The sequence below is a fragment of the Chanodichthys erythropterus genome, chromosome 21 (assembly GCF_024489055.1).
Source record: "Chanodichthys erythropterus isolate Z2021 chromosome 21, ASM2448905v1, whole genome shotgun sequence".
Classification (NCBI taxonomy): domain Eukaryota; kingdom Metazoa; phylum Chordata; class Actinopteri; order Cypriniformes; family Xenocyprididae; genus Chanodichthys; species Chanodichthys erythropterus.
In genome coordinates, this window is record NC_090241.1 from 20,163,764 (window position 1) to 20,191,528 (window position 27,765).

At 37.4% G+C, this 27,765-nt stretch overlaps 3 protein-coding genes across 7 annotated transcripts in view; 2 read left to right on the forward strand and 1 right to left on the reverse strand.

Annotated features, from left to right (window-relative positions):
- shroom2a (shroom family member 2a) overlaps window positions 1–6,056 on the forward strand; it is a 49,102-nt gene extending 43,046 nt beyond the window's left edge. For 2 of the 5 annotated variants that reach the window (XM_067373078.1, XM_067373079.1), the window contains exons 7-10: window positions 388–966; window positions 1,971–2,151; window positions 2,242–2,514; window positions 4,738–6,055. In XM_067373078.1, the coding sequence (XP_067229179.1) occupies window positions 388–966; window positions 1,971–2,151; window positions 2,242–2,514; window positions 4,738–5,010 (1,306 nt within the window). In that variant the 3' untranslated portion in view covers window positions 5,011–6,055. Of the gene's footprint in view, window positions 1–387; window positions 967–1,970; window positions 2,152–2,241; window positions 2,515–4,737 lie in introns of all 5 variants that reach the window. The other 3 variants (XM_067373080.1, XM_067373081.1, XM_067373082.1) reach the window with 2 other exon arrangements.
- A 6,361-nt stretch (window positions 6,057–12,417) lies between these two features.
- Window positions 12,418–16,442, forward strand: cldn34a (claudin 34a). The gene is made up of 2 exons (XM_067373955.1): window positions 12,418–12,538; window positions 14,935–16,442. Exon 2 carries the CDS (start codon window positions 15,038–15,040, stop codon window positions 15,770–15,772), a length of 735 nt encoding a protein of 244 aa, XP_067230056.1. The 5' UTR covers window positions 12,418–12,538; window positions 14,935–15,037; the 3' UTR covers window positions 15,773–16,442.
- Window positions 16,443–24,297: 7,855 nt separating this feature from the next.
- cldn33b (claudin 33b) lies at window positions 24,298–27,447 on the reverse strand. The gene is made up of 2 exons (XM_067374215.1): window positions 27,377–27,447; window positions 24,298–26,210 (listed from the first exon to the last, which is right to left on the reverse strand). Exon 2 carries the CDS (start codon window positions 25,926–25,928, stop codon window positions 25,263–25,265), a length of 666 nt encoding a protein of 221 aa, XP_067230316.1. The 5' UTR covers window positions 25,929–26,210; window positions 27,377–27,447; the 3' UTR covers window positions 24,298–25,262.
- Between the last annotated feature and the right edge of the window lie 318 nt (window positions 27,448–27,765).

Consider the following 27,765-nt stretch of genomic DNA (forward strand, 5'->3'; position numbering starts at 1 on the left):
CATTTGTAGCATTAGAAGCCTCTTTATAAGACTGGACAAGGTGGTTTTAGTGACATATGATTCTTAACTAATATATATATATATATATATATATATATATATATATATATATATATATATATATATATATATATATATATATATATATATATATATATATATATATATATATATATATCTGAATTTGGTCACAGGAACTAACAAAAATAGTTTCCTCCTTGTTTTCCTGTATGCAGAGCCTTCTAGCCTGAAGTAAAAGAATTTCATGTGTTTTCACAAAGATTAGACCCATGAAAATAGTTGTTGTGCTTTTGCCTAGTTACTCTGTTGCATTTCTTGTGTTCACCAGAATAACACATTTCTATTTTCATCATTGTTGTTTATCAGGATGGATAGGGTTAAAGATGAGAACACATCAGTGAAGAAAGTGCCCATTAAGATTGTCCACTCAGAACGTAACACTGAAAAAGAAGGTCGACAATATCTCGACCTGCCCAGCGAGACCCCTGTCAGCTCGCAAGAACCTGGAGTAACTCATCTTCAGAGCTTGGGGAACCCGGATCAGTCATACTCTTTGTTCTGTACCTACACCAGGCAAAAGGATCAGGGGCCTGAACCAAGAGACACAGATATGGGCCCTCTGAAAGACCAGGTGCCACAAACCAATGTGAACCCAATATTCAATGAGTTACATGGCCTGCAGACAAGCCCTTCATTAGATCAAAGCAGCAACGGATTGTCTTCACATCCCTTGCAGTCAGAGGACGACGAAAAAAGAAAGGAGCTGGCTAGAGATATAATGGACAAGGACAAGTCCCTAGTGGACATTTTAGACCAGAGTAAGATGAAGACAACTATGGATCTGATGGAGGGTATTTTCCCTCAGGGAGAGCAGCTACTGGGGGAGGCCCAACAGCGCAGGAAAGCTGCACCTAAACAGCTTTCTCCTCGTAACTCTGTGGAGAAGTTAGTATTTCTTACTTGTGAACCTACTATATTCAATTTTTTTTACTCAAAGAGATATTTCATCCAAAAATGAAAATTATTACGTGATTTACTCACCCTCAAGCCATCCTAGGTGAAAATGACTATCTTCTTTCAAACGAACACAATCAGAGATATATTTAAAAAATATCCTTAGTCTTCCAAGATTTGTAATGGTTGTGAATAGCAGCCTAAATTTTGAAGTGGACCCATCCATAGAAAAATGAACCCATATGACTCCAGGGGGTTAATAAGTGAATCGATGCATTTGTGTAAGACAAATCTCCTCAATTAAAACTTTATTAAGTAAAATAACGAGCTTGCGGCGCGACAGCCATACGTATTCGACGTACGTCCAAAAAGCGTTAACTTTCGAAATTTGGGCTGCCATTCACAACTATTATAAACCTTGGAGGACTAAGGATATTTTTAAATATATCTCCGATTGTGTTCATCTGAAAGAAGATAGTCATATTTACCTAGGATGGCTTGAGGGGGATTTTTTTGGTGAACTATCCCTTTAACGCACACATTCAGTTTGCCAAGTTTGTATTTCATCATTTATTCCAGAAATGTACCCTGAATTACCCTTAAGAAGGAAGACGGATTGAACATGTTTCTGATGTTCTGTTTATTTATTTATTTTTAAATCAGGAAGTCAGGGTTATTATTAGCCCTACCCATGTGGTTCTCATAAAAAAAAAAATAATAATAAAAAAAAAAAATAAGAATGGCACTTCATGATTATTTACATTGTAGCTGGCCCAATTCTACTTCTCATTCAAGTTATGATTCATAAGCATGGTTTATGTTTCTTGTTGCAAATCTAGGGAACTATCTCATCTAGCAATCTGTCAGCCTTTTGTGTAAATACAAAAGTCACACAAAATGTTGCTTCATGCTTTGAGCAGACACACACGTTTTGTCCTGTTCTGTTTGGATCAGTTGACTTGTGTTTCTCATAAAAATCATCTGTGGGTTCTCAGGAAAGAGGAAGACAACCTGGTGGTGGCTACTGCTTTAGTGACTAATTCAACCTACTACAGTACATCTGCACCCAAAGCAGAGCTGCTGATTATGATGAAGGACATGCAGGAACAGAGTGTGGAACACAACTCCGAAGAGGAGTTGGAGGAGGACAATGAAAATGATCTTGCCAACAAGAAGGTACCAACACTCTGAACAAACACATTGTATTGTACAATCAGATGCTTTCTTAGCAATTTATTTTATCAAATGACTTTCCTCTCTTTGCAGCATGAGTTGATTGACAGCCTCAGCAAGAAGCTGCAGGTGCTGAAGGAAGCTCAGGAGAGTCTACAGGAGGATGTGCAGGACAACAACGCTCTTGGGGAAGAGGTGGAGGCCATCGTTCAGGGTGTCTGCAAGCCCAATGAACTCGACAAGTTCCGTATGTTCGTCGGTGATCTTGATAAAGTGGTCAACCTTCTGCTGTCTCTGTCTGGACGTTTGGCCAGAGTAGAGAATGCCCTGAACAGCCTAGAGGAGGATGCATCACAGGAGGAAAGGGTGAGAATGAAAATGAGTGATTGATGTTGTGGAGGAGGAATAACTTCCAGATTTATCAGTTTCAGAAAGCATAAGAAAATAGATTAAGAGAACACAAAAAATGTACTAACATAAAAGTACAATGTTAGGCCAGAAAAAAATGGCCTATTGCTGATACAGGCGACACTGCTCATGTCACTTCCAGATTCCTTTTTTTTTTTTTTTGTTATTATTATTCCTCTAACCTTTCCTTTCTTAAGGGGCTTGCACACCGGACGCGAAGCTCAGTGCCGCGACATGTCTTTAAAATACGAACTTGTTGTTTTCTATTGTTTTCTGAGTTGTAGCTGGGCGCCGTGGACAGGCGCCAAATGTCGCTGCCAGTGTGCGTACACACATAGAAAACAATGCGTTTGAATTTTAAAGATGTGGCGCGGCGTGGCGCTGAGGTTTGGAAAATGGTAACTGAGTACCATTATATACATTACAGTTCTATTTTAGTATATACATTGTTGATATTTGAAGTCAACCCAAAAAAACACACCCCTCTCTTCATTGCTCCGCCTCCAATACTCACCCTCCAATCCTAACCACCCTGCTCAGAGTCAGTCTCGAACCCCGATCGCTGCTGACAGGCGAGGAAAGTGCACTAACAATGACGCTAAACACCACATTCTCTAACGGTCCTCAGTGCGCAATGGATTATCTGCACAACTCTAACTAGTTGGCCACTGCTTTTCTAAAATTAATGCGGGTCCTTAGTTCTTACCCAGTCATAAACCTTCATTCCAGTGATATTCTTTTGAGCTATTTTATATTGTCTCATCTCTCTTTTTGCAGTTTTTTTTTTCTTTTTTCAAATCTCCCTCTTGTTTCTTTTATCTCCTCGACCGTCATACGCCCCCTAATGCTGATTGGCTACATGTTTGTTGTTGGTGTCGGTCCCAGTGTTTTTGAAATATGGCTTACCCCACCTTTAAGTGACCTGAAATTTATCAGACATGTGTTTTTTTTATGTAAACAAGACTGTAAAGGCCTTTAGAGAAACATCTCTAAATAGTTATGAATGTATATGAATATATATACCAAAAAGTCACTGTTTGAATTTAAATAAGCAAATGCTTAAGAGTCTATGATTGGATCATTATTGGCAACAGTTCTTCTAACTCTAATTAATGTGTAGCTTTTCATTTCTAAAACAACCATCATGACGCATCATGGCCATATTCCAGGATGACAATGTCAAGATTCATCAGGCTCAAATTTAGAGTTGTCAAAAGTACCGACTTCGGTACCTATCAGTACTGAAATTTAAAAAATGTGACTCTTTGAGCGCTGTTGACCGGATTCGTAAACACTACTGATTGGCCATTTTGTTGGATATTTCTCTGATTGGCTATAATGATCAATGCACGGGAGTGTTTGTCAAGCAAGCGTCTATCAGAGGACTGGTCCACGATAGACGCCTGCTTTCAAATGCTCCCATGTGTATCTGTGTAAGCGCTTGTTGAAGAGCTTCATTGATGACTATTTACAATGTTTTTACAGTGTTGATCATTGAAGCCAATCACAGACATATCCAATGAGCCATGAACACAATGGCCAATCAGAGATGTTTACGAATCTGCTCAACAGCGCTCAAAGCATCACAGTACTCAAATTGTGAAAGAATGTTTGGGAGAGAGCAAAAAGAAGGATTTACACTCATGAATTGGCAACTCTGAGTCCAGACCTTAAATTCAGTGAAAGTCTTTGGGATGTGCTGGAGCAGACTTTACAGAGTTCTCGACTTCTGCATTGTCAATACAAGATATTGACCAAAAATTGATGCATCTCTTGATGGAAATAAATGTTGTGATGTAATTTCCATCAAGAGGTGCATCAATTTTCGTGGTCAAGATTTTGTATTGACAATGCAAGAGTCGGGCACTCTGTAAAGCCTACTCCAGCACATCCCAAAGACTTTCAATAAATTTAAGGTCTGCTCCCTCCCAACCATTATTTCACAGTTTGAGCCTGATGAATCTTGACATTGTCATCCTGGAATATGGCGATGATGTGTCTTCCTACATGGTTGTTTAAGAAATGAAAAGTAAAGACGTTATATTCCTGTGATAGTAAAGCTGAATTTCCATCAGCCATTACTGCTGTCTTCAGTGTCACATGATCCTTGAGAAATCATTCTAATTCTGGGTTATATACGTGAAAATGTTAATATGTGAAATGTTCATCTTCCTTCTGCAGCATACTCTGACAGAGAAACGCAAACTGCTGATCCGTCAACATGAGGACGCCAAAGAGCTGAAGGAGAACCTTGACAGGAGAGAGCGCGTGGTCTACGACATCCTGGCCAGCTATCTGCCGGAGGAGAGCATGGCTGATTATGAGCACTTTGTGAAAATGAAATCTGCCCTTATTATTGAGCAACGCAAGCTTGAGGACAAGATCAAACTGGGGGAGGAGCAGCTCAAGTGTCTGATGGACAGTCTCCCAATGGACCAGAGGACAACTAACTAAGGATTTAAAAAATGATTCATGCTGTAATCCAGAGCAACTCGCTTGACGTCACCCTAAATAACAGGGTTCCAGTACTTTGCATTCTGGTCATATATTGAGTGCTCCTTGTTTGACCCAGCAGAGAACATTTTGGCAAGACTCATGAAGACCCTGAAAGTGCTGGGCACTTTCAGATCATGATTTGACCAAACCTGATTTTACAGAGCACACTGTGGTTGTTACCATTTTTAGTGTCAGCTTTTATTTTAGTGTCTTTTATGCTTTCGTGACCTTTCAATGTTACACGACCCATAGAATTATATGGTGAAATAATAATAATAATAATTTTTAAAGACACTTTCATTTTTTCCACAGCTGTTTAAATAGACCTTGCCCTTTTTGCACCAATGTGCTCTCAACACTCAGTATAAACATGCCATGGTCACTCGCTGTGCTGTATCTTTTTAACCACTAGAGGGCAATGAAAGACACCTTAAAGTGTATGTGCCTGAAGCCCAACACAAACACTTGAGATTCAAACATACACTCAAATCCTGGCGTCATAAATTTTTCACCCAAGCTTTGCACATGTAAACTGTGTTGCTATTTGTATCTGGAGGTTGTAATTAACTTCCGAAACTGACTGGGGGGTGCATTATTTCAAATGACATGTCACTATCCTGATCATGTTAAAAATAATTCAGTGATATTTTTAGTAATTTATTTTAGCCTTTTGAATCTTTGTATATAACTAGAATAGGCTAGTATTGTACTCTTTCACTTTATTTTAGCCAAGCAAACTACCACTTTAGTCTGCACGCTTTTTATAGATGTATATCACCGTAAAATACATTGTAACACCAGAATTAGGATTGACTGTAAGTATTCTATTGCTTTAAGAATCTAAGAGACTTGCCTAAACTATATAATATTATTTCACTAAGGATTCAGTGCTTGTCTATAAAATACCAGCTGCCTTTTGCTCAAAGTCGTGTCTGTGTCATTTATTATTTCATCTGTAAGATTTTGGGGGTTCGATATTTTATTAGGTCAAAATGGCCTCAAAGTGAGTAAAAAAGCATAATATTTCCAGGCTAATATGTCTTGTATATTTACACAGAAACTTAAACAGTAATGTATCACATATAATACAGTAAGTAGTCACAATTCTGCTTGAATTGTGGCCTTATTTCCATAGATGGCTAATTAAAAAAAAAAAAGGTGTCATGAGTGTATTACATTTAACTTTGTTTCTCTTAATTATTACATTTAAGTGACACAAAATTTTTCATAAAAGACTGTGTAGAAAAGACAAAGCATGTATTCAAGATCATTGAATTGAACACAGCTAAAATATATTTGGCTCAAATTCCACAAATATGTGATTTGGCTGGCTGCTTAGCATCGTTCAGATTTCCCCTGCTGGTAGATGTTGAAACAACATCATTCTGTGGCAAAACGCATCATTTTCCATTGATGGCTATTCAGAAGCTGTGTTCTGAGTTCTTTTCTTCTTTCATTTAAATAACAGTAACTGCTTTAACAGTGAAATTATTTAGACATGCAGTGAATGTTGTCTTTCATGCCTCATTTCTGGGTGGTCACTCTTGCTTTATACTGACAATTATTGGCATGGATGCAGTATGATACAATTGTTCATAGTTTACGATATATGGCTGCATTCTACAGTGTATGTCACCCAATATTAATTTTTTCTACAAACAAGTGTCTGATAAATGGAAAGGTATAGAGATAAATTAGTATTCGACTGGTCATATGATCTCAACATGTTGGCCATTATGAATCTTCATTTCATGTAAATGTACGCAATTTTAAACACATTTGTCAAAAGTAGCCTAAATTTTTTTTAAGGTGTTAAACAATTGATTTGGACTTTTCCATAAAGAGATCAGAGGAAGGACATTTTAGTTTAATCATATGTACCTACAAAATTGTGTGTAACAGTAAAGCAAATTAATACTTGATTATTTGATTAATGCTTTTATTTCTTTCTTTTTTTATCTGAATAGCTCTGATCACCTTTGTTTTCTGTAATATTTAACTTCAGATATAGTCTAATTGCCTTGGCCAATCAGTAAAGAGACTTTGACATCTGTAAATCTCGATAGTGGGTTGAGCAAAATAATCACACAGCTGTGTAAATAATACTGTGGCAATAATGTGAATATTTCTGCTGAAATATTTATTCAGATTCTACTCAAAATCAAAAACATTTTAAAATCTAAATATTATTTTAAAATGTTAATATTTTCTTATTTCTTAGGCTTCACTTTAACTGTTCTTGTGTAAGACTGCTCTTGTGTAAATACTTTCCATTATGTTATGCGCACATTATGGGCACACCTAGACAAAACAAGCACTTGGACACACTGGTACACTTGCACACAAACAGGAACTCAAGACGTGCACACATATTTGCTCATATCTCTAGCTTTGGTATGTTATGAAAGATTTTATTTTTTACCATGGCTCTGAGTCATCTTGATAATTCTCCCGAGATCTTGCACTGCTGCCACACATCACTGGAGTTGAGGCGCCTGTCTCCAACTGATGATTGATAAAAGTGAGGCTTCAGATAGTCTACCTGAAAATTAATCTTACACATCTGGGGGTTCGTCCGGGATATTCTCATGACTGAAAATCATCCTCCATCACAGGTAAGTTATTTTTAATGCTCTTGGGGTAGGATGGATTGTATTAAGTGATGACTACATAAGCCTTTGTGCTGATATTCCTGGTGGTCTACAAGGGTACTATTTAAATGCACAGTTACCTGACAAATATTTTGGAGTAGTTATTCCTTCCAGCATGAGGAAGATGCATGCAGATCTTCTCTGACAGATAAGAAGGTTATTTGACAAATATTTTGGGGTAGTCATTTACTACGGCATGAGGAAGATCCATGCAGAGCTTCTTGACGGATAACAAAGTGTTGATGGGAATATTCAGACTGCTAATTGATTTGGCTAACTAATTTGATCTATAAAAACCCCATTCTGTGGTACAGCAAATTATTAATGTTGATTGTTAAAACTGTAATTAAATGCAGGATGTGTCAAAAGATGTCTGTTATTGTAGGTTCATCGACTTTACATTTTTACACCCCTAAACATGATGTGGAACAAAACAAACTGTGATTGGCTGCTTTACATGTCGGTCAGACGGCCTCTTGGGTAGTCCTTGCAATGGAGTCTAGACCTTCTGCCATCAGTCTGAAGGTCTGTGAGACTAGATGTATATACTGTTGTGGATATTGGACAGAATCATATTTAGAGAACTTAAAGGGGTGGACTCAAGATAAGACACAAGACCAAATTTGGAATTGCATGTAGATTGGAAGAATTAGTGAAATTCCTAAATGTAATTTAGGGAGGAGCGAGCCCATCTAATCTTCCAATCAACAGCAAGAGTATATAAGCAGCTGCTTACCTCTCTTCAGTCTCAGCTGTTCCAGCATCCCTCCACCTCCCCAAACTCCACCTCCATCTCAGGTACCTTGCCCTACGTAATCATATCCTATATTTATTCACTGGGGGGGTATATCAGAGCTTGAGTTGAAGCTGCTTTATCGAGCCCCTCCTCACTGGACAGCAAGCCAAATTAGCTAACCTAATACCCTAAAGATTATATGGGCAAACAAACTCGTTAATTGTTTTTTGATTTATAATGGTACCACTTCCTCATCAATTTCTGGTTTAATGTTTGAGGGTCCAGTTTCTGAAAAAATAACTCACTCTGCAGGTATTTATGGGGTTCCTATCTCCTGCCACAGTCCAATTCAGGAATAGCAGTCTCTGCCACAAAACCTGCATATGAAATCTGAGGCAGGTTGGATAGCTTGGCTCCTGGCCTTCTTCTGTAGACTGCTGATTGAAGGTCTCCTCGGAGTTGGAGAGGCCTTTTAACACAGCCTGTTTCCACTGAAGTTTGTCTGAGGCAGTAGCTTCCTAAGAGCCCGGGTTGATTCCGAGGGCCTTTAGATCTCTTTTACGAATGTCTCAGGTGGTGTCTGCCTACTGGTCGTGTTACTTGTGACAGCTCGACATACAGAAGATCCTTCAGAATGCGCCCATCTTCCATTCTGGCAACATGACCCAACCATCAAGTGCGTCTCTGCTTCAAAAGGTTGAACATGGAAGAAATCCCTACTCTCTCAAGGATGATGCAGTTGAAGGTCTTGTCCTGCCAGGTATTACCCAGGATGAGACAGAGGCATATAGGAGAGTGCTCACCACACAAGCCTTGTAGACCTGGATCTTGGTATACTCTGACAGCTTGTCATTAGTCCACACTTTCTTTGTCAGTCTGGACATGGTTGTGATAGCCTACCCAATTCACCTCAGTGTCAAAAGAGAGTGAGTCAGAGATAGAGGATCCCAGGTACACAAGTCATATGCAACCTCAAGTTTATAGTCAGAGATTTAGATGCTGGGTTGTGGATTTACATCTTATCCCATGACTTGCATCTTCTGAAGGCTGATGATGAGCCCAAACTCTTGGCATGCCTTGCTGAAGCGATTCATCAGCTGTTGCAGATCCTCAGCGGAATGTGTGGTGAGAGCTGCATCATCAGCAAACAGGAGGTCCCTCAAACACCTAATTCGACTCTTGGTCTTTGCTCTTAGTCTAGGAAGGTTGAAAGGTTTCAGTGTTCCTATGGCCAGAGACAGAGCTGCTGTTCATTTTCCAATAATATACCTGGACACGTCTTCCTCAGGGCTACATTGACCCGCTGTGTTCTCTGCAGTCGTGCACAAAACCCTCAGCACCATCAACCTCCAACCAACTATGTGCTTGCTACAGTATGCAGACGACCTTCTCACCTCAGCTATGTCAGAAAAAGACTGTGAATAAGCCTCCATTATTGTCTGCAATGTGCTGGCCAAGGCAGGGTTCAAAGCATTAAGACAGAAACTGCAATGGGTAAAACAACAAGTTTCTTATCTGGGATACATTAACTCTGAAGGACAAAAAATAATCTCTCCAGGCAGTGTGGAGCTGGTAAAGAGATTGACTAAACCAGCCACAATCAAGCAAATGTAGAATTATCTGGAACTATTAAACTACTGCAGGGCATGGATTTGTGCTTTGCTTTGTATGACAAAACCCTGCGACAAGCAATTGATAGCAAAGATTCACCACAAGCAATGAAGTTGACTGATGAAATGGACGCCTTCATCAAAGCATTGAAACAGGCTATCATGTCTGCTCCAGCCTTAGGCCTAACGGAATACAAAGAAAATATCTTTTCAGCTGTATGTGCACAAGAGCGGGGGCATTGCAGCAGGGATACTGGCCCAAGAACACAGCACAATTTATCGTCCAGTAGCTTATTTATCCAAAACATTGACAAGGCATGCCTTCATACCCCACACTGCTGTCATTGCTTTGAGACATTTGCTCAGTAGCACCGACCAAACCACTGACAGCAATAACTAGGCACATGATTGTTTGAAAACAATTGAAAATGAAACTGCTTATAGGCATAATGTGTTAGATACAGCCTTAGAAAAAGGGGAATGGTCTATATGTCAGCGACGGAACAACTGGCACTTATGAGAGCTTGTGATCTCTCAAAAGGTAAAATTGTGAGGATTTATACTGATTCTAAATATGCATACGGGGTAGTTTCATGACTTTGCTAAAACGTGGAAACAAAGAAATTTCAAGACAGCTGAAGAAGAAACCAATAGCCCATTCTGATCTGATAGGGGATTTAAATAATGCGGTGCAGCTGCCTAGCAAAGTAACAATAGTCAAAGTGAAAGGGCATGCAACAGGAAAATCAGAGAAAGTAAGAGGTAACCAATTGGCTGATGCATCTGCAAAGGAAGCTGCTAAAAAACATGTACAAAGACAATTGAACATAGTTTGCTACACTCTAAAAAATGCTGGGTTAAAAACAACCCAAGTTGGGTTGAAAATGGACAAACCCAGCAATTGGGTTGTTTTAACCCAGCGGTAGGGTTAAATGTTTGCCCAACCTGCTGGGTAATTTTATTTAACTCAACTATTGTTTAAAAATTACTGTATTGCTTAATTAAAATTAACCCAAAGTATGTTGGAAATGAACATTTATTCATGTTCGATAAATAATTATTAAACAAAAAACATTTATTAAATTTCTTATTAATAAATTTATATTAATAAACTATTAAAGCTTTTTAATAAACATTCACCTTTTGTCTATTATTGTTGTCTCTAATTGCATCTGTTTTTTTTAATTTCCCAACTATTTTGGGTTCATTTTAAGCTAGCCATATAGCAATTTTTAAATAATAGTTGGTTTAAATAAAACTACCCAGCAGGTTGGGCAAACATTTAACCCAACCGCTGGGTTTGTCCATTTTCAACCCAACTTGGGTTGTTTTTAACCCAGCATTCTTTAGCGTGTATGATGGCACAAGTGACCAGTTTCCATTTTCAACCTACAGAGGCTGACTTAAAGGGATAGTTCACCCAAAAATGAAAATTCTGTCATTTATTACTCACCCTCATGCCGTTCCACACCCGTAAGACCTTTGTTAATCTTCGGAACGCAAATTAAGATATTTTTGTTGAAATCCGATGGCTCCGTGAGGCCTGCATAGCCAGCAATGACTTTTCCTCTTTCAAGATCCATAAAGGTACTAAAAACATATTTAAATCAGTTCATGTGAGTACAGTGGTTCAATATTAATATTATAAAGCGACGAGAATATTTTTTGTGCGCCAAAAAAACAAATTAACAACTTCAAAACACTGCTTCAGGAAGCTTCGGAGCATAATGAATCAGCGTGTCAAATCAGCGGTTCAGAGCACCAAAGTCACGTGATTTCAGTAGTTTGGCGGTTTGACACTCGATCCGAATCATGATTCGATACGCTGATTCATAACACTCCGAAGCTTCCTGAAACAGTGTTTTGAAATTAGACATCACTATATAAGTTGTTTGTTTTTTTTTGCCGCACCAAAAATATTCTCGTCACTTTATAATATTAACATTGAACCGTTGTACTCACATGAACTGATTTAACATTAACTGATTATGTTTTTTTGTTTGTTTTTACTGATCATATAAATATGATATTGAAACATAATCCTGACAAAACTCAAAGGAACCAATATGGTTATTGCTAAATAAGAGTGCTTTATGCAAATGCAACAGTCTGCTTTTGTTTACAGATAGAAATATGCAAATAACATGTACATTATCACAGAGACGTTCTCAACAATTATTCCAAAAAACAATTACGTGACATAATTTGTCGTTGAACTGACCATCTGCATAGGCCAAATCAGCAAGTTGATATTAGTTACATAACTCAGCAATCCAGTAAGCAGTAACTTTTCATTGTTGTGCACTGATCCTCCCCGCCCTCTCATCCATTTATTAGATATTCTACATTAATCATTAACCACAGTTGTGTTTGACTTGTACGTGTCAGTTTGGAAAGTTGTCCTTTCCGCTTGTTTCATATGAGAAGTCCTGTATTTTGTATGGACTGATAGATTCCGAAGATGCTTCTGAGCTCAAAACGTTTTACAGGTAAGAATACGTTTGTTGTGTTTTATGCAAGTACATATTGACATTACGAAGGGATGTAACATGCTCAAGCCGTTTTACACAACCGTGACTGAAGAGTTACAATTGTGGATAATAAGAGATGCTTGAAATTGTGAAAAAGTCATACTTTATTTTACAGTGTCTTTGCTGCATTTTACATGTACTTACCATAGTAATAACAGCAAATATGCAAAATTAAATGCAACTTACCCTAAACTAAACACAAACCCTATAGTAGATGTTGTTAATTGCTATTTTCCCAGTACCTAAATGTATTTTAAATGTATAATTACATTGTAACTAAGACCTTAAAACAAAACGTAAACAAAAGTGTGTATAAATAGAACAACTGTATGGACTCAATAGACAAAACAGAATAATTTGGCTATAAAATATATTAAGCAGGAACATGGGGGAATTATTGGGGGGTTGGCAAAGTGTTAAGGAAATCACTTCCCCAAAGCTCTAATAATTTTTCCTATCTCTGATTCCTGTGCGTGAAGAAATGACCTTTTTAGCTTATCCTGGAACATTCCGCAACCCCAGGTGTGCAGGGAGCCAGGCAGGAAGTATTAGTTAGTCTCTCTCTCTCTCTCTCTCTCTCTCTCTCTCTCTCTCTCTCTCTCTCTCTCTCTCTCTCTCTCTCTCTCTTTCTCTCTCTCTTCTCATCCTCCACTTCCTCCTCTGCTTGGTCACAAATGCGTAGACTTGTGCTTGACCCTCAATGCAATGTCCTTCTTCCTCCCTCTGGAAACATCACTCCTCACCACAATTTTTTAAACACTACATTTGAAAAACATTTTCCTCAGTCTGAAATAGTTGCTTGACCTTGAATGTTTGTGTACAAAGGACACGTTTTGTATATTCCAAACACCTCAATCTGGCCTGCGTCATGTCCCATTCCCTTTCCCCCTGCATTCTCCTTGTGTTTTCCTGTCTTCTCTTTACTGTCATACCTTTAAAAGAACAAAAGCCCATTAAAAGGCTCCAGTGGGGCGTTGGCAGTCCATGGAAATTTTCTGTAAAAAATTAGACATTGATTTGAAAATCATCTACTTTCTAATGACTGGTAATAAATCATGAGAGTAAGTGTCAATTGTCAAGAATCATAATCTTTTTGTAGGGCTGTCAATAGAATAAATAAATGCCTTTATTACTTTTCTTAAAACAAATGATATATTTTCCAAATATTTTACTGTTTTTTGTTGCCTCTTAGGTTTAATTTCTTTTCTTTCTTTTTTTTTCTTTTTCTATAATATCATGCTTACTATTTTTCTCACACATTCAGTATCAATGCACATTTATACGTGAAAAATTGAACTACCTTTCAGAAGTTTGGGGTTGGTAATTTAATGTTTTTGAAAGATGCCTCTTATGCACACCAAAGCTGAATTTAAATATATATTTTAAATGAATTTTCAGCATCATTACTCCTGTCTTCAGTGTCACATGATCCTTCATAATTCCAATATGCTGATTTGGTGCTTAAGAATCATTTATTATTATTATCGAATGGTTGAAAATGGTTGTGTTATATAATATTTTTGTGTAAACCGTGATACATTTTTTTCGCGATATAATTTTTTCTTGTAACAGTGTAAATGTCTTTCCTGTTATTTTTGGCCTGTCATTTAGACAAGAGTTTTTTCAATCTTACTGACCCCAAAAATTTGGAATGCTAGTGTATAGTTGACTTAAAGGTGCTAAAGAGGATGTTTTGTTTTATACATTTTTGCAATATTACTTGAAACTGTCTTTACTAACTGATAAAAGACTATTTATTAGGTGCACTGAAAGGAATAATATTAATATATATCAATCTGTGCACGAGGTAGGGCCTTAAAAACATCAGCCAATCATTTACGATCATCGCGTAAAAGATTGGCCCTCTGGCTTGTCAATCACTGCCATGACGTTCCTTGTGAGAGACGAGCACGGCTGCGCGCTCCAGTAACTTTCCACACTCCACAGCCGCCACATGCAATGTTTTTGTCCAGAGACAGGAGTAACAACTGCAGATTATGAGTTACCTGCGGTGAGTCCGACATAATGAATCCACTAACACAACACAGCGAATGCCGGTGGTAAACACTCGTGTTCCAATACTCGTGCATGAGTTCTGGGTGGCGTTCCCTCGAAAGGAGGGGGGGGTTGTTCTTACGCATGCGCTCATTTCAAAAACTCAGTAACAGTCTTTGGTTTCTCAGTCGATGAAAAGATCCTCTTTAGCACCTTTAATATTTTAGGAAGGGGTCCTTCAGAATGGAATCCTCATATTTTGGGGTCCCTGACATCAAAAACATGGTGTAGGGCCTATAGAATTGGACAAATGTGTTAATGATTTTGTAGGTTAAAATCGCTTTTCTTTAATCTAACAGGCGTTGTGTGACTGCAATGTAGCCATGGCCCTGAAGGACAGTTGGCAAACCTGAGGAGGAAATATTCATAACCACCTGGTGTCGGGTCTCAGCAGTTTTAGCAATGGCTTACCTGGCCCAGTCAGTCCATCAGCAGTTTGCGGGTCTGGTGCTTGGGTTTATAGGATGGATAATGATGGCCTCTATTTCTGGTGTGAACGACTGGAGGATATGGTCTGTGGACAATCAGACGGTCATCACTGGAGGATTGGCCTGGGTGGGCGTGTGGAGGGCCTGTTTCAACAGCCACATTTTGGACTCGGCTGAGTTCTGCAAAAGCATCAGCCTTACAGATTCATTCACTCCTCCAGAGATAGCAGCTGCCCAGGTACTTTGCATGACCGCTATTGGTGTGGGGGTAGTCGCAAACTTGGTGGCGGGATATGCGGTGAGAAATGCATTATTTGGGGTTGACGGCGGGCATGTCAGATTGGCCTTTGTGATGGCGGGTTCCTTGTACTGGCTAACTGCAGCGTGTTCTCTGGTCCCTGTCATTTGGAATATGAGTTCTGTGCTGGCAAATCGCACTATAGAATTCCCACCTGACTTCTACTTGCCTTCTGCTCCAGTTAAACAGGACGTGGGTCCAGGGATTGGGATTGGGATCGGCTCAGCTTGCCTACTCATTGTAAGTGGGCTGCTATTAATGTGCTACAGGCATCCCAAAACCAAGATGCCTGAGAGTGGAGAAACTGGACATTTTGACAAAAATCTAAGGGATGAAGGCTCTCTTAGTGTAATTAATGAGAGTACGGATGAGGGGATGATCAACACAGCATTTGATTTGGAAAATCTTTAATAATAATATACATCGCTCTATGGAAGGACATTGACGGCTCTACATACAATTTCTCAAGAATTTTGACTATTTAAGGTAAATTTGTATATCTGAATCAAATTATTTAATTACTAATGTGACTGAGTGAACAGAAATAAAGGCAACACTGAACTTTGAAGCCATTTTATTGGTATCAAATTGTTTATATGAGAGATCCTTTAGCACTGGACTTTTTCATATATTCTTGTTACATAATGTGCAGAACACACAACACTGTATCTGAGATCTGTGCAACTAAATGTCGGTAATGTAAGCTATATAGCCTACTTTATGTTAATTGTATATGTATGTATACATTTACCACAGTTTGAAAGTTTGGGGTCGGAAAGATTTGTTAATGTTTTTAAAAGAAGTCAAATAAATGCTCACCAACTCTGTATTTATTTGATGAAAAGTTTAATAAAAACTGTATTATTGTGAAATGTAATTTTAAAAGAAATGTTTTCTATTTTATTATATTTTAAAATGTAATTTATTCCTGTGATGGCAAAGCTGAATTTTCAGCATCATTACTCCAGTCTTCTGTGTCACATGATCTGAACATTTTCTGCTCAAGGAATATTTCTTATTATCACAGTTCTGCTGCTTAATATTTTTGTGGAAATTGCAATACTTTTTTGTATTCTTTGATGACCATTGGTTATTTGACATATATATATATATATATATATATATATATATATATATATATATATATATATATATATATATATATATATATATATATATATATATTTGATCAATTGTGTCCTTGCTGAATAAAATTATTTTTTTAAATCTTACTGACCCCAAACTTTTGAATATTGTGTATATATGAAGATAATGTATGTAAAATGCTAATTTATTCCTCTCAGTTTTTTAGAGTGAAAGTGATGATCCAATATGATTTAAAAAAATAAATAAATAATCAGACAGTTCTTACATACATTCACCTGCCACCAAAAGCTGTTCACGCACAATATCTTGATATTTGATTTTAGATATGGTTCAGCTGACTAAGTGTGGATCTTTGAGCAGGGACAAGGTGATTTCAGCGGAAATAACCCCTGCCATGCAGTGGAATGAACTTTACTGTGATTTCTCAGCTTGAAACTTGCCCTATTACTTTGCCCTTATTGTTTTTCTACACCCCCCATGGGCTTTGAGTTTGTTACTTGCCAACATTTAATCTTGTTAAAATTGAACATTAAGTTTGACAAATCCCACTGGATAGTACATGATTTTCTTCTGTTATAAAACCACATAATCCCCCTGATAATTTGACAAAGGGAAATAATTTCTTGCCAATTAAAGTTGCTTTTATTTTTTTGTGTGTTGGTTCACAAGTCTGTCAAGGTTCCTTTAGGAGTTTTGATGATTTATCCATCTAAAACACTCATAAATGTACACACAAGAATATGTGTTAAGTTTCATAAGAATTGTGGCTTGAGAACACCAGAGAATTTGTCTTCCAGGATGGACTCCCAGGGACATTGGCAATTTGACGTGCATTGTTCTGAGGTGAAAGAAACATCCTGACAGAGAAGAGCCAAGACCCCATACTGAGAAGAATGCATTGTCTTAGGGAGGGTATAACACAAACACATTTCTGCTCACATGTGACCAAGACTGAGGTATGATATTGGTGGAAATAAACAAGCTTTCATGGACCTCAGTATAAAACCTCCTCTACAACGGTTTATTAGTATTCTAGCAGACAAAAAAAAAAAAAAACGGCTTGTGCCTCAAAAGGATGGAAGAACGATATCAAAACAATAGAGTCTCTTTTCTGAAAACCCAGCTCTGATTGTGCAGCATATGAGATGTGTGACATTAACACTTCTCATATTATCACACATACTGTGATAAGAAAGTAAAGCCAAAGGTTAAGGCCAATGAACGTGACAGCATTCTCATATCAGAGTTCATCATAATCATAACAGATAAAACAATATGCTGGAGGAGTGCTGTTTTTGAGAGGTAGTCTCACACCAGACTACCTCTCAAAAATGTTTTCAGGATATGAGCCTAGAAGGACGAATTCTTCTCTTTTAGCTGTACCACAAAGTAGAGCTAAAATATTTGGTAGTGTTGCTTTCAGCCATTATGCTCCACACCACTGGAACAACCTTCCTGGCTTTAGCCTGGCTTTTTTTTTTTTTTTTTTTTGTAATGTCTTATAACACTAAACCCTCAAATCTCATGATTTTATTACCTGTTTATAATCTACTTTTGGGTCTTATTTAATTTGTTATATTTAAACCTAGTGTCAATCACTTGTTCTTTCCTGTAAAGCACTTTGAACTGCATTGATTTGTTTGGAAACATGCTTTAGAAATGTATTTATAAATAAATGAGCGATTGATTTTCATTTGAGGATTTAAAAAAATATATGTTCATCAGTACTTTTCTTTGTTTTGTTCTTTTATTATTATATTTTTTAAAGGAACAGTTTATCATTTGTTTACTCTCAAGTTGTTCCAAATTGTATAACTCTCTTTTTTCATGAAAAATGGATGAGGACATGAAGCAGAATATTGTCCCTTTAGTTATTGAATGTCTAGTAATAAAGATGACTAGTTTTATGGAATATGACTGATTACAGATTATGAGATTAGATCAAACCCAAAGATAAAGATTAGATTTTGAAATATTATCTCTGTACAGTCATTTAGCTTGCATCAGTTGTGTCTGTCTTAAAGGGAGAGTTCACCCAAAAATGAAAATTCTGTCATCATTTACTCACCCTCAAGTTGTTCCAAACCTTTATAAATTTATTTGTTCTGCTGAACACAAAGGAAGATATTTGTAACCAAGCAGATCTTGCCCTCCATTGACTACCATAGTTGGGGAAAAAAATACTATTCATGCGTTTTTGAGGGTGAGTAAATGATGACAGAATTTTTTTTTTGGCTGAACTATCCCTTTAACCCTTTCTATAGGCCTCTAACCCAGTTTGTAGAACAGATTTTGCTTCATGATATTGAGAATAACGCACTCAACTCAGCTGGACTGAAGCATTTACATCGTTCAGATGCTGTATGATGCACAAAATTATCATTATTTTGAAGACTACATTATTTTCACCGGTATCCTTTAAGAATGCAAGCAGCAATCAAGTCAGTCATTGCATGGAGAAAAAAACGTGTAAAACATTCGCAAGAAAACAGATTATTTACTAATAAATAATATTATTTACTAATAAATTATTATTATTATTAATTATCACTCATATTAATTGAATTTTACTTTCAGTAAGTAATTAAAAATAATTTGTAAGATTTCTGTGTTGCTGTAGTGGAGGTGTTAAATTGGTATGCTGTTTTGGTGTACTGTGGGTGTGAACTGCAGGGTGTGTTATGTGATTGTGGGTGTGCATGTGATCACACTGCTGGGTGTGTTGCATGATCAGCACTGCTGGTGTATAGTGGTTTTGCGTGTGTGTATGAGAAACCACTGGCATTTTCAGACTTTCATCTTGTAATTTCTTTTAAGTACCTCGACTGGCCTTGAGCTGCAGCTTGTATCTCATCTACACAGAGGTCATCTTACCCTCTGCTGTTCTGATCTGCCCTTTTGCATAGCTAAGTCACTAAATAAAGGGTATAAAATCCAATGAGTAACACCGATAATTAAGGACTTGATGGTATAATTTTACTTGAGGACATTCATTACAAGTCTGTATACTAAACCTGCTGCTACACAGAATTTTTTTTTCTTTTTTTTTCTCCATACAGTATATGTTTGCACAAAAGCAGGTTATCTGAGCTTGTGTTGTTAGTTAAGATTTACTGTTTAACTAACCGGTGCAGGTCATAGTAAAGTACATACATATATATTGTGAAGTTGTCAACCCAGATATCATCATATTTTTCTCTTTTTCAGTTAAATCAATCAATCAATCAATCAATTAATCAATAAATCTTTCTAAACACTTTGTAGTGTATGTATATATATATATATATATATATATATATATATATATATATATATATATATATATATATATATATATATATATATATATTATATATATACACAGTCAAACCAAAAATTATTTGGACATTTTTTATGTTTTTGATATATTTTTACTAGTGGGTGCAGGACACTATACGTTGTTCATTTATGTAAGTGAGGATAGCAAAATAAAGTAAACTGTGACATAATATACCCAAAAATTCTTCTTACAATGATCTACCAGTAAAACTGATAAAGATTTGGAACCAAAAATTATTCAGACACTTTGACCTGACCATGTTTTGCTTAAGTGTTATCTGACATAATTAAGATTATTTTATTCTGACACAGTTTAACTCTGAGATCTTGACATATTTTTTTTTACCATTTTTGTTTTTAATTACAGTGAATAAACTGTATTAATGAATTAAATGTTCAAGGTGTCTGAATAAATTTTGGTTTGATTGTATATACATCAACTAATACAATGGGTCAACTAATCTAATATATAGCATATAGAGAGAGAAAACACATCCTCTTGTGGAAATAAATGAAAAAACTGAAAAATAAAGAAACAAAAATAAAATAAACATGATGTTTATTTTGCTGATGTGTAAAACAAAACAAAAAAACATTTATTTATTTAATGAGGGATGTAGTTATTTTCACTGAAAGAATCGGACATCTGGATGGCATTTCCAGCAAGCACATTTGTTTTTGTTTTGCTTATTGTTCTCTAAAGAAAATGATATTAAAAGGAAAATTATGAAATCACATAATATACAAATATATAAACAAATACTGTGTTTGTGAATGGTGTTTATCCCGCAGTATTAAATGTTTAGAGTTTCGTTCAATGTTTTCGTTTATCAGCTTCTTTCACTCCTGATTGTTTGCAGTGAGCTACATTAGGACATTGTTCCTAATGAGTCGAAGACGCACCATTTCCCCTTTCTGAGAGCCCAGAGTAGGTCCCCTCCCAACTAGAAGCTGGAAATGAGCGTTAAAAGCTAAACATCGAAGTGTAAACATACCGCTTATTTTCATTTCCATTATCAATATCATCGCAGGAAGTTGAGGGCACAATCTACATGGGCGCCTTCAAGTCTGAGAACTTTTCTTCTGTATACCATATTTCTATTATGTCTAAAGCAATGTAAGTCACATATTTAACCAAACATTTTTCCTGTAGGCCTATGTGCTTGGATTTATTTACCGTTTCACATCTTAATGAATGTTTTCTCAAATCACTGACACTTTGTAGTATGAAGTGTAAAGCATCATTAGACAGGAACATTTCCTTTTAAAGATGTGATTATTTGGTTGAAGCTCTCTCCGGGGTGGAGCTGTACCTGTTGCAGTATTCCAGTGGAAAGGAGCTCCTGGTCTCCTCCTAACCTGGTCAAATCAGAGTAATGATGGAGAGGAGGAGGTGGCACTGTTTGGCATTCCTCAGAGGACATGCTGCTCGTTAGAGCCTTCATTAAACACAGCTTAGTCTCCATTCTGATAGAGAGACCATCAGAGACAATTACACTCAAGCAGGCATTTACTGCCATTAGCTCACCCGACTGAACACACTAGAACACCAAATCTTATTTTGTTCCATATCCTTTTTGTACTCTTGCTCAGAAACTGTTTAATGGTCGAGACCAATAAAATTACTGTAAATGGGATCTAAATGTGACAAGGGGCAATTGTAACAGTTTTTTTTTTTTTTTTAATTTTCATTCATAACTCAAAGATTATGCTAAATTAGCTATATAGGCCTATATATAAATACTCAGAAAAAAGCTACAAAACCTGTCACTGGGGCGGAACCCTATCAAAAGGTTCTAATATGTACCATTTAGGTACTAATATGTACACCTTTGGTACCAATATGTACATTTGAGGTACTAATATGCACTCTTGTACAAAAGTGTACTTTTCTGACAACACAAATCTGACGTGAATCTATAATAGGTCTATGGTTTGTTTAAATTAACAATAAATAAAACAGACAGATATAGTTGGCTAATGTGTGTTTCTGTCGATGGATAGCCTACGCATTCTGGCTTTCCAATACATTACAACAGTGATAATAAATAATAATTAAAAAAAAAACCTGGACAAAACAGTCACTCTTTGGCCCCGTTTACACTAGTGCGTTTTTGTTTTAAAATGCATACATTTTGCTACGGTTAGTGTTTTCGAACCTCCAAAATGGAGACTTCTGAAAACGATGGCGTGGCTGCCCATATTCGCTCTGCGTATCCTTGATGACTGTGTAAACAATGGAGACTGAACTGCAATCTTTGCTGGCTTTGTTGTAATTTTTAGCAGCCATTGTGCAGTTAAACTGCATTTGTTTTAATACTGCAGCTGCCTACATGCGCAAGAGGCAACGGTTTACACTTGTATGCGCATGTCCAGTGTGCATGAACAGTCATGTGACATGCGCTTTCGTCGCGGAGTGTAGACGGAGATCGTTTCTGAAACGCTGTGGAAACGCCGGTGTAGACGAGGATCGTTTTCATTTTAAAACGCTGTTTTAAAATGAAAACGCACTAGAGTTACGCAACCTTAGCGCATACTGCAGTCGTATTGAACAAAGTTTACAAAGGCCCCATTTACACTAATGCGTTTTCGATTTAAAACAGCGTTTTTAAAAAAAAGATCCTCGTCTACACTGCGAACGTGGACAGCCACGCCATCATTTTCAAAAGTCTCCGTTTTGGTCCATTTAAACTGAAATGCAACCCCAATGTTTTCAAACTAAGATGGGGTCTGCAGCGTTTCTGAAAGTCTCCGGCCATGTCCACACTAATACATTTTCGTTTGAAAACGTATATTTTTCTCTCCGTTTTGGCCTTCTGTCCACACTGAGACAGCGTTTTTAAGTCAACGAAAACGTAGCTTTTGGTAAATGCTCTCCAAAGCGGATAAATTTGAAAACGGCGTCGTAGTGTGGACTTTGAAAACGGAGTCTTTTGAATACGATGACGCATTTTTAGTCATATGATGCAGTCATATGACCAATTCAGCCAAGATGCTGAACAACATTGTATAACTTACATCAGTTGTTTTGGATTCTCTCCGTTTTGACAGCCTTATTAAAAAAATAATGTCAATTTGTACATACTGCAGGTTGCTTTCTTCAAAGAAGCCAGAATGTTTCCTTGCAGTTGCTGATTATTGGTTTAGTGGCGGAAAGTTAATAAACGCCTAGTGGAAATGACGCAGGTCGAAGCTTTACTCATGCGCAGACGCAGTAGGGGGATGTACGCGTTTTCATAAGTTTCAGTGTGGATGAGCAACTTTTTGAAAACGTTTGAAAATGAAAGTGTGGGCGCGGAGCGTTTTAGACGAAAACTCCGTTTTCAAATATATCCGGATTAGTGTAGTAGCCTCCGTTTTTGAGGTTTGAAAACACCGGCGTAGTGTAAACGATAGGCGTAACCGTAGCAAAACTTATGCGTACAATGAAAACGCTCTAGTGTAAACGGGACCTAAAACAGCGTTTTAAAATGAAAACGATACTCATCTACACTAGCGTTTCAGAAACGATCTCCGTCTACACTACACTACCGAAAGCGCATGTCACAAGACTGTTCATGCACAATGGACATGCGCATACAAGTGTAAACAGTTGCCTCTTGCACATGTAGGCAGCTGCAGTATTAAAAAAATGCAGAGTTTAACTGTACAATGGCTGCTAAAAATTACAACAAAGATTGCAGTATAGTCTCCCTGTTATTGTTTACACGGTCGTCAAGGATACACAGAGCGAACGTGGGCGGCCACGCCATTGTTATCAAAAGTCTCCGTTTTTGTCCGTTTACACTGAAACACAACCCCTGCGTTTTCAAATTAAACGGGTTGTGTAGAGTTTTCGAAAGTCTTTGAGGGTCGAAAAAGCTGGAGTAGTGTAAATGACAGGCGTAACCGTAGAAACAGTTATGCGTGAAAAAATGAAAATGGACTAGTGTAAACGCGGCCTAATATGACCAGTCATTTACGCCGTCCTACAACGTCATGATTGTTGCCTCCCAAATGACGCACTATACACTATGCACTTATACACTATGTACTTGAGCACTATGCACTCATCCATGTAGTGCGTGAATTGTAAAAGGGTTATTTTGTCATTTAACAACGGAGTACGATCCTCCCTTCCCTTCCACTACGTAATTAAAGCTGCGACAGTCGAGTGCACGAAGTGACCAACATTCCACACTTCGTTTTTCCGTTAATTTAGTGCATAATCCGGGTATTTAAAGTGTACTTTTTCTTTTTGGAATTTTCTGTGTGAACGCACTACTAGCACTATTTATACGTCATAGAATAGTGCATAAGTACGCGAATGGGGACGCACCTTATGTCTTAAAGTGACAGCAGCCTAATATTCCTGCTGTCTGTTTTTAATGTTAATCAAACAACAAAAGACAAGGAAATCACTCACTGTTCTTGACTAAATAGCATTTGTAACTTTAATAATGATTAATTCTTTTTTTTATTTTACAAAGTGAAGGTTATTCAATGTTATTTTACACTTGATTACAATTTCTGAACCTGATAACTACTGTTAGATACCTAAATAGCCTGAACAGCACTGCTTATTTTATTTGTATCTTTGCTCTGATATATTTATTTGTGCTGTTGCTTGATTATTTGTTCTTATTTTCCATATTTTTATTTGACAGTAGTCCTTTTTTCCCTGAACATAGCACATACCGAACCGTACCGAAACCGTGACCCTAAAACTGTGATCAAAACCATGAGTAATTTGAACCGTTACACAACCAACCTAACACTAGTACATTAATACCTAACACTAGTACATTAATAAAAACAAAATTATATTAATAAACTTCATCACTACATTACTGAAAAGATTTCACTTTATGAAAATGTTACAATCGCCCCATATAGGGCATTCAGTCAGCATCTTATGTATTTCTTACTAAGGTAGACAGTATTCCGGATTAGCACCAGCTGGTTTCCAGGTGCTGATGTTTACTTGATCTCCAAACAATGAGTTACTTTTGCAAGTGACATTGAGTACTACATGTACAGTGTACGAATGCATGCAGAAATAAGAAGACCAAAGTGTTATTATGCTTTTCTGTACTAGATGTATAATATTGTAACTAAACAAATAGGTTGAGGACATACTTTCAAAATCAACTAAGACAATATTTGTAAATACATTTCCACAAAATGGGAAGAAAAATGTTATTATTGCCACTTGTTTCAATCACTATCTCTATTAAATTAACTGAAAACATATTGGCAACCTTTTAATATTAAGACTTTACTGATGATAAGACATAATTAAACAGTATACTCAGATACTGAAGGATAAATGCATCATAATATTGCTTTACCTGTTTCATGGGTTTGATTGATGTATGCATTGAACTTAAGTATAAACATTTTCCAGAGGGAAAAAAATGATTAAAAGATCAAGTCAAAAAGTTTTTTGTCCTGCCCCATCAACATTAACAGTCATTTAAGGACAGTGAGGATCATCTCAAACATACTCGGTGCGTTTCCTCGAACCATCAACAGTTCTGATGTCCGGCCTTTGATGGTGATACACCAGATGTGGTTCACTGTATCTTGAGTCAGTACAAGAGGTAAAAAATAGGACGCCTGCCACAATGTCAAGAAGTCCTGCAGCCCAGCCGATGAACAGCGCGTCCCCAAACTCTGAACGTGACACCACGTGAGGTGTGGTCTCATCGAAGAACTTCACAACAGCATCATGAGCGATGTAGGAAACGGGAGCGAGCACCAACAATCCAGCCATGCATAAAAACACAGCCGCCGTGATCTTCAAACCTCGCTTGGTCCGTCGTCCTTCCTCACTCTTACAGCAATTGATCTGACTCATGGCAGGGATTGCGAGGAGCAGTCCGAGAAGACACGTGGCATCCGACAGGCACATCAGAATACGGGCCAACATCCAAGTGGGGTCGAGGCCTAGGATAGTGTCATAAGGGCGGCATTCCGTGCCAACTACCTCATGAAACACGCAGGACTCCCAAAGCCCTTGTTCGAAGCTCTCCAAGGCCATTAGTTCAGTAGAAAGTGACAGCCACTGAGGCATGACGGTGGCCGCCAGGGAACAAAACCAGCCCCCCATCCCAATCAGCATCCCCAGAATTTCCAGAACGACATTGCAAGGGTTTGTCATGGTTACCTCTGACTACCGTGTCCCTCACGGGGTCCGACGGCCTTCGGTTTTGGCTGGAACCTCAAGAACCTCCTCTCGATGAGAGAAATGAGAGAGGAATGGAGAGTATGAGAAGAACAAAAGTAGCACCTTGGATCCTGACACTCTACAGTTCTGCTGGCAAGTTCTTCACAGTCCGTCAGTCTTCAGTAAGAGGCACTCATCATCTGAGCACAGGAGGTAGAGGAGGTGTACACATGGGGAGAGAGGGCACTCAAACTTTAGGCCCTGCCCTCTAGGATCCTTTTTAGAGAGAGAGAGAGGGAGAGAGAGATTTTTATTCAGACCCTAGTTTGGCAGCAGGAGACCAAAGGCCACACGGGACGCCATTAAACTGTAGACAGGATGCCATTAAAATCCTGATTGTTGTCATTTTCAAGGGACAAACTGTTTTGATTTTACTACCTCATTAGTTTTTGTTTGTCTCTTTTCATTTGATTTCCCTGCTATCGGCAACAGCACTTGCCGTAGGGGTTGCCATGGGGGAAAAGAAAGGTTTATAAAGGGAGGAAAGTTTTCACTGTTTATGGAGGGGTTTTTTTAAGGAATGAATGGGTGAGAGATAAGCTCCGCTAAGTGCCTGGCAGTCCATTCTTTGACGCACAGTAATTGCACAGTAAATATGCAATGTGTTCCTAACAAGAATCTTTGATGCCTGCCGACTATAATTCGTATGTGTATACGAATATGTGTGTGTTGTTGTTGTTTTTAAATTGGAAAAATAAAAATTTTGGATTTATACAATAGGGTCTGAAAGATTTAAAAAAAAGAAAATAATTATTTACAAATTATATTCTATGTAGAAGTTGAATTAAAAATAAACATGAATTTCAGAATTTATGAATGTGGATTGTCCCCCTTTTCGCGTTAATGAGCAGAACTCAAGACTCAAACTGATATGTTCCATAAGTTTGTACAAATCCTGATGATTCATTTCATTTATCCATGATTGGAGAATGACAGTATTCTGATTCAGTCTGACCATTTGTACAGATCAGTATCACAAATTGACCAATTTTATGTCCTAGAATTAGTGCAAAATCTTTCCTTTTAAGTAATTCATTTACATGTATGCATTTGGCAGGCTCTTTTATGCAAATCAGCTTTCATTGCATTCAATCTAAATGTTTGAACAGTATGTGTTCCCTGGGAATCGAACCCACTATCTTGTTAGTATAACGCTTAACCAGCTGAGCTACAGAAATATTAAACATTTTAATTTTGAGGTTTACATTAGATTTTTAGAATAGCTTTTTGTGGCCTTTAAAACAGTTCAAAGTGCAAAGTGAAGCAAGAAAATATCGTTTTGAGTTCCAAAGCCCTTCCAATATCACATCTGTTTGTGTTAAATATTAAGCTATTAAAGGGATAATGCACCACAAAATGAAGTTTTGTCATCATTTACTCACCCTCAAGTTGTTCCAAACCTCCTTTCTTCTGCTGAACACAAAGAAGATATTTTAAAGAATGTTAGTAATCAAACAGTAGGTGGTAGCCATTGACTTCCCAGTTAAAACTATGAACTATCCCAGTAGGGACTATCCTTTTAACATAGCCTTCATGTTTTGATAAAAATGATCATCTTCATCTGTGGTTACTAACAAAACTACAATTTTCTTAGTTGCATTTAAGTTTTGTGCAAAAAAGTGTAAAGTGTCATTGATATTCATGTACATCAAAGTACTTTCTTTTTGTGCATAAAAAGTATTAAAAGAAATGAGAGTGTTACCTGAAGTGTGAGACTGTCTCATTTGATCTGTCTTCTGCAGCATGTGGAATTGTGTTGAAACAGAAGTGT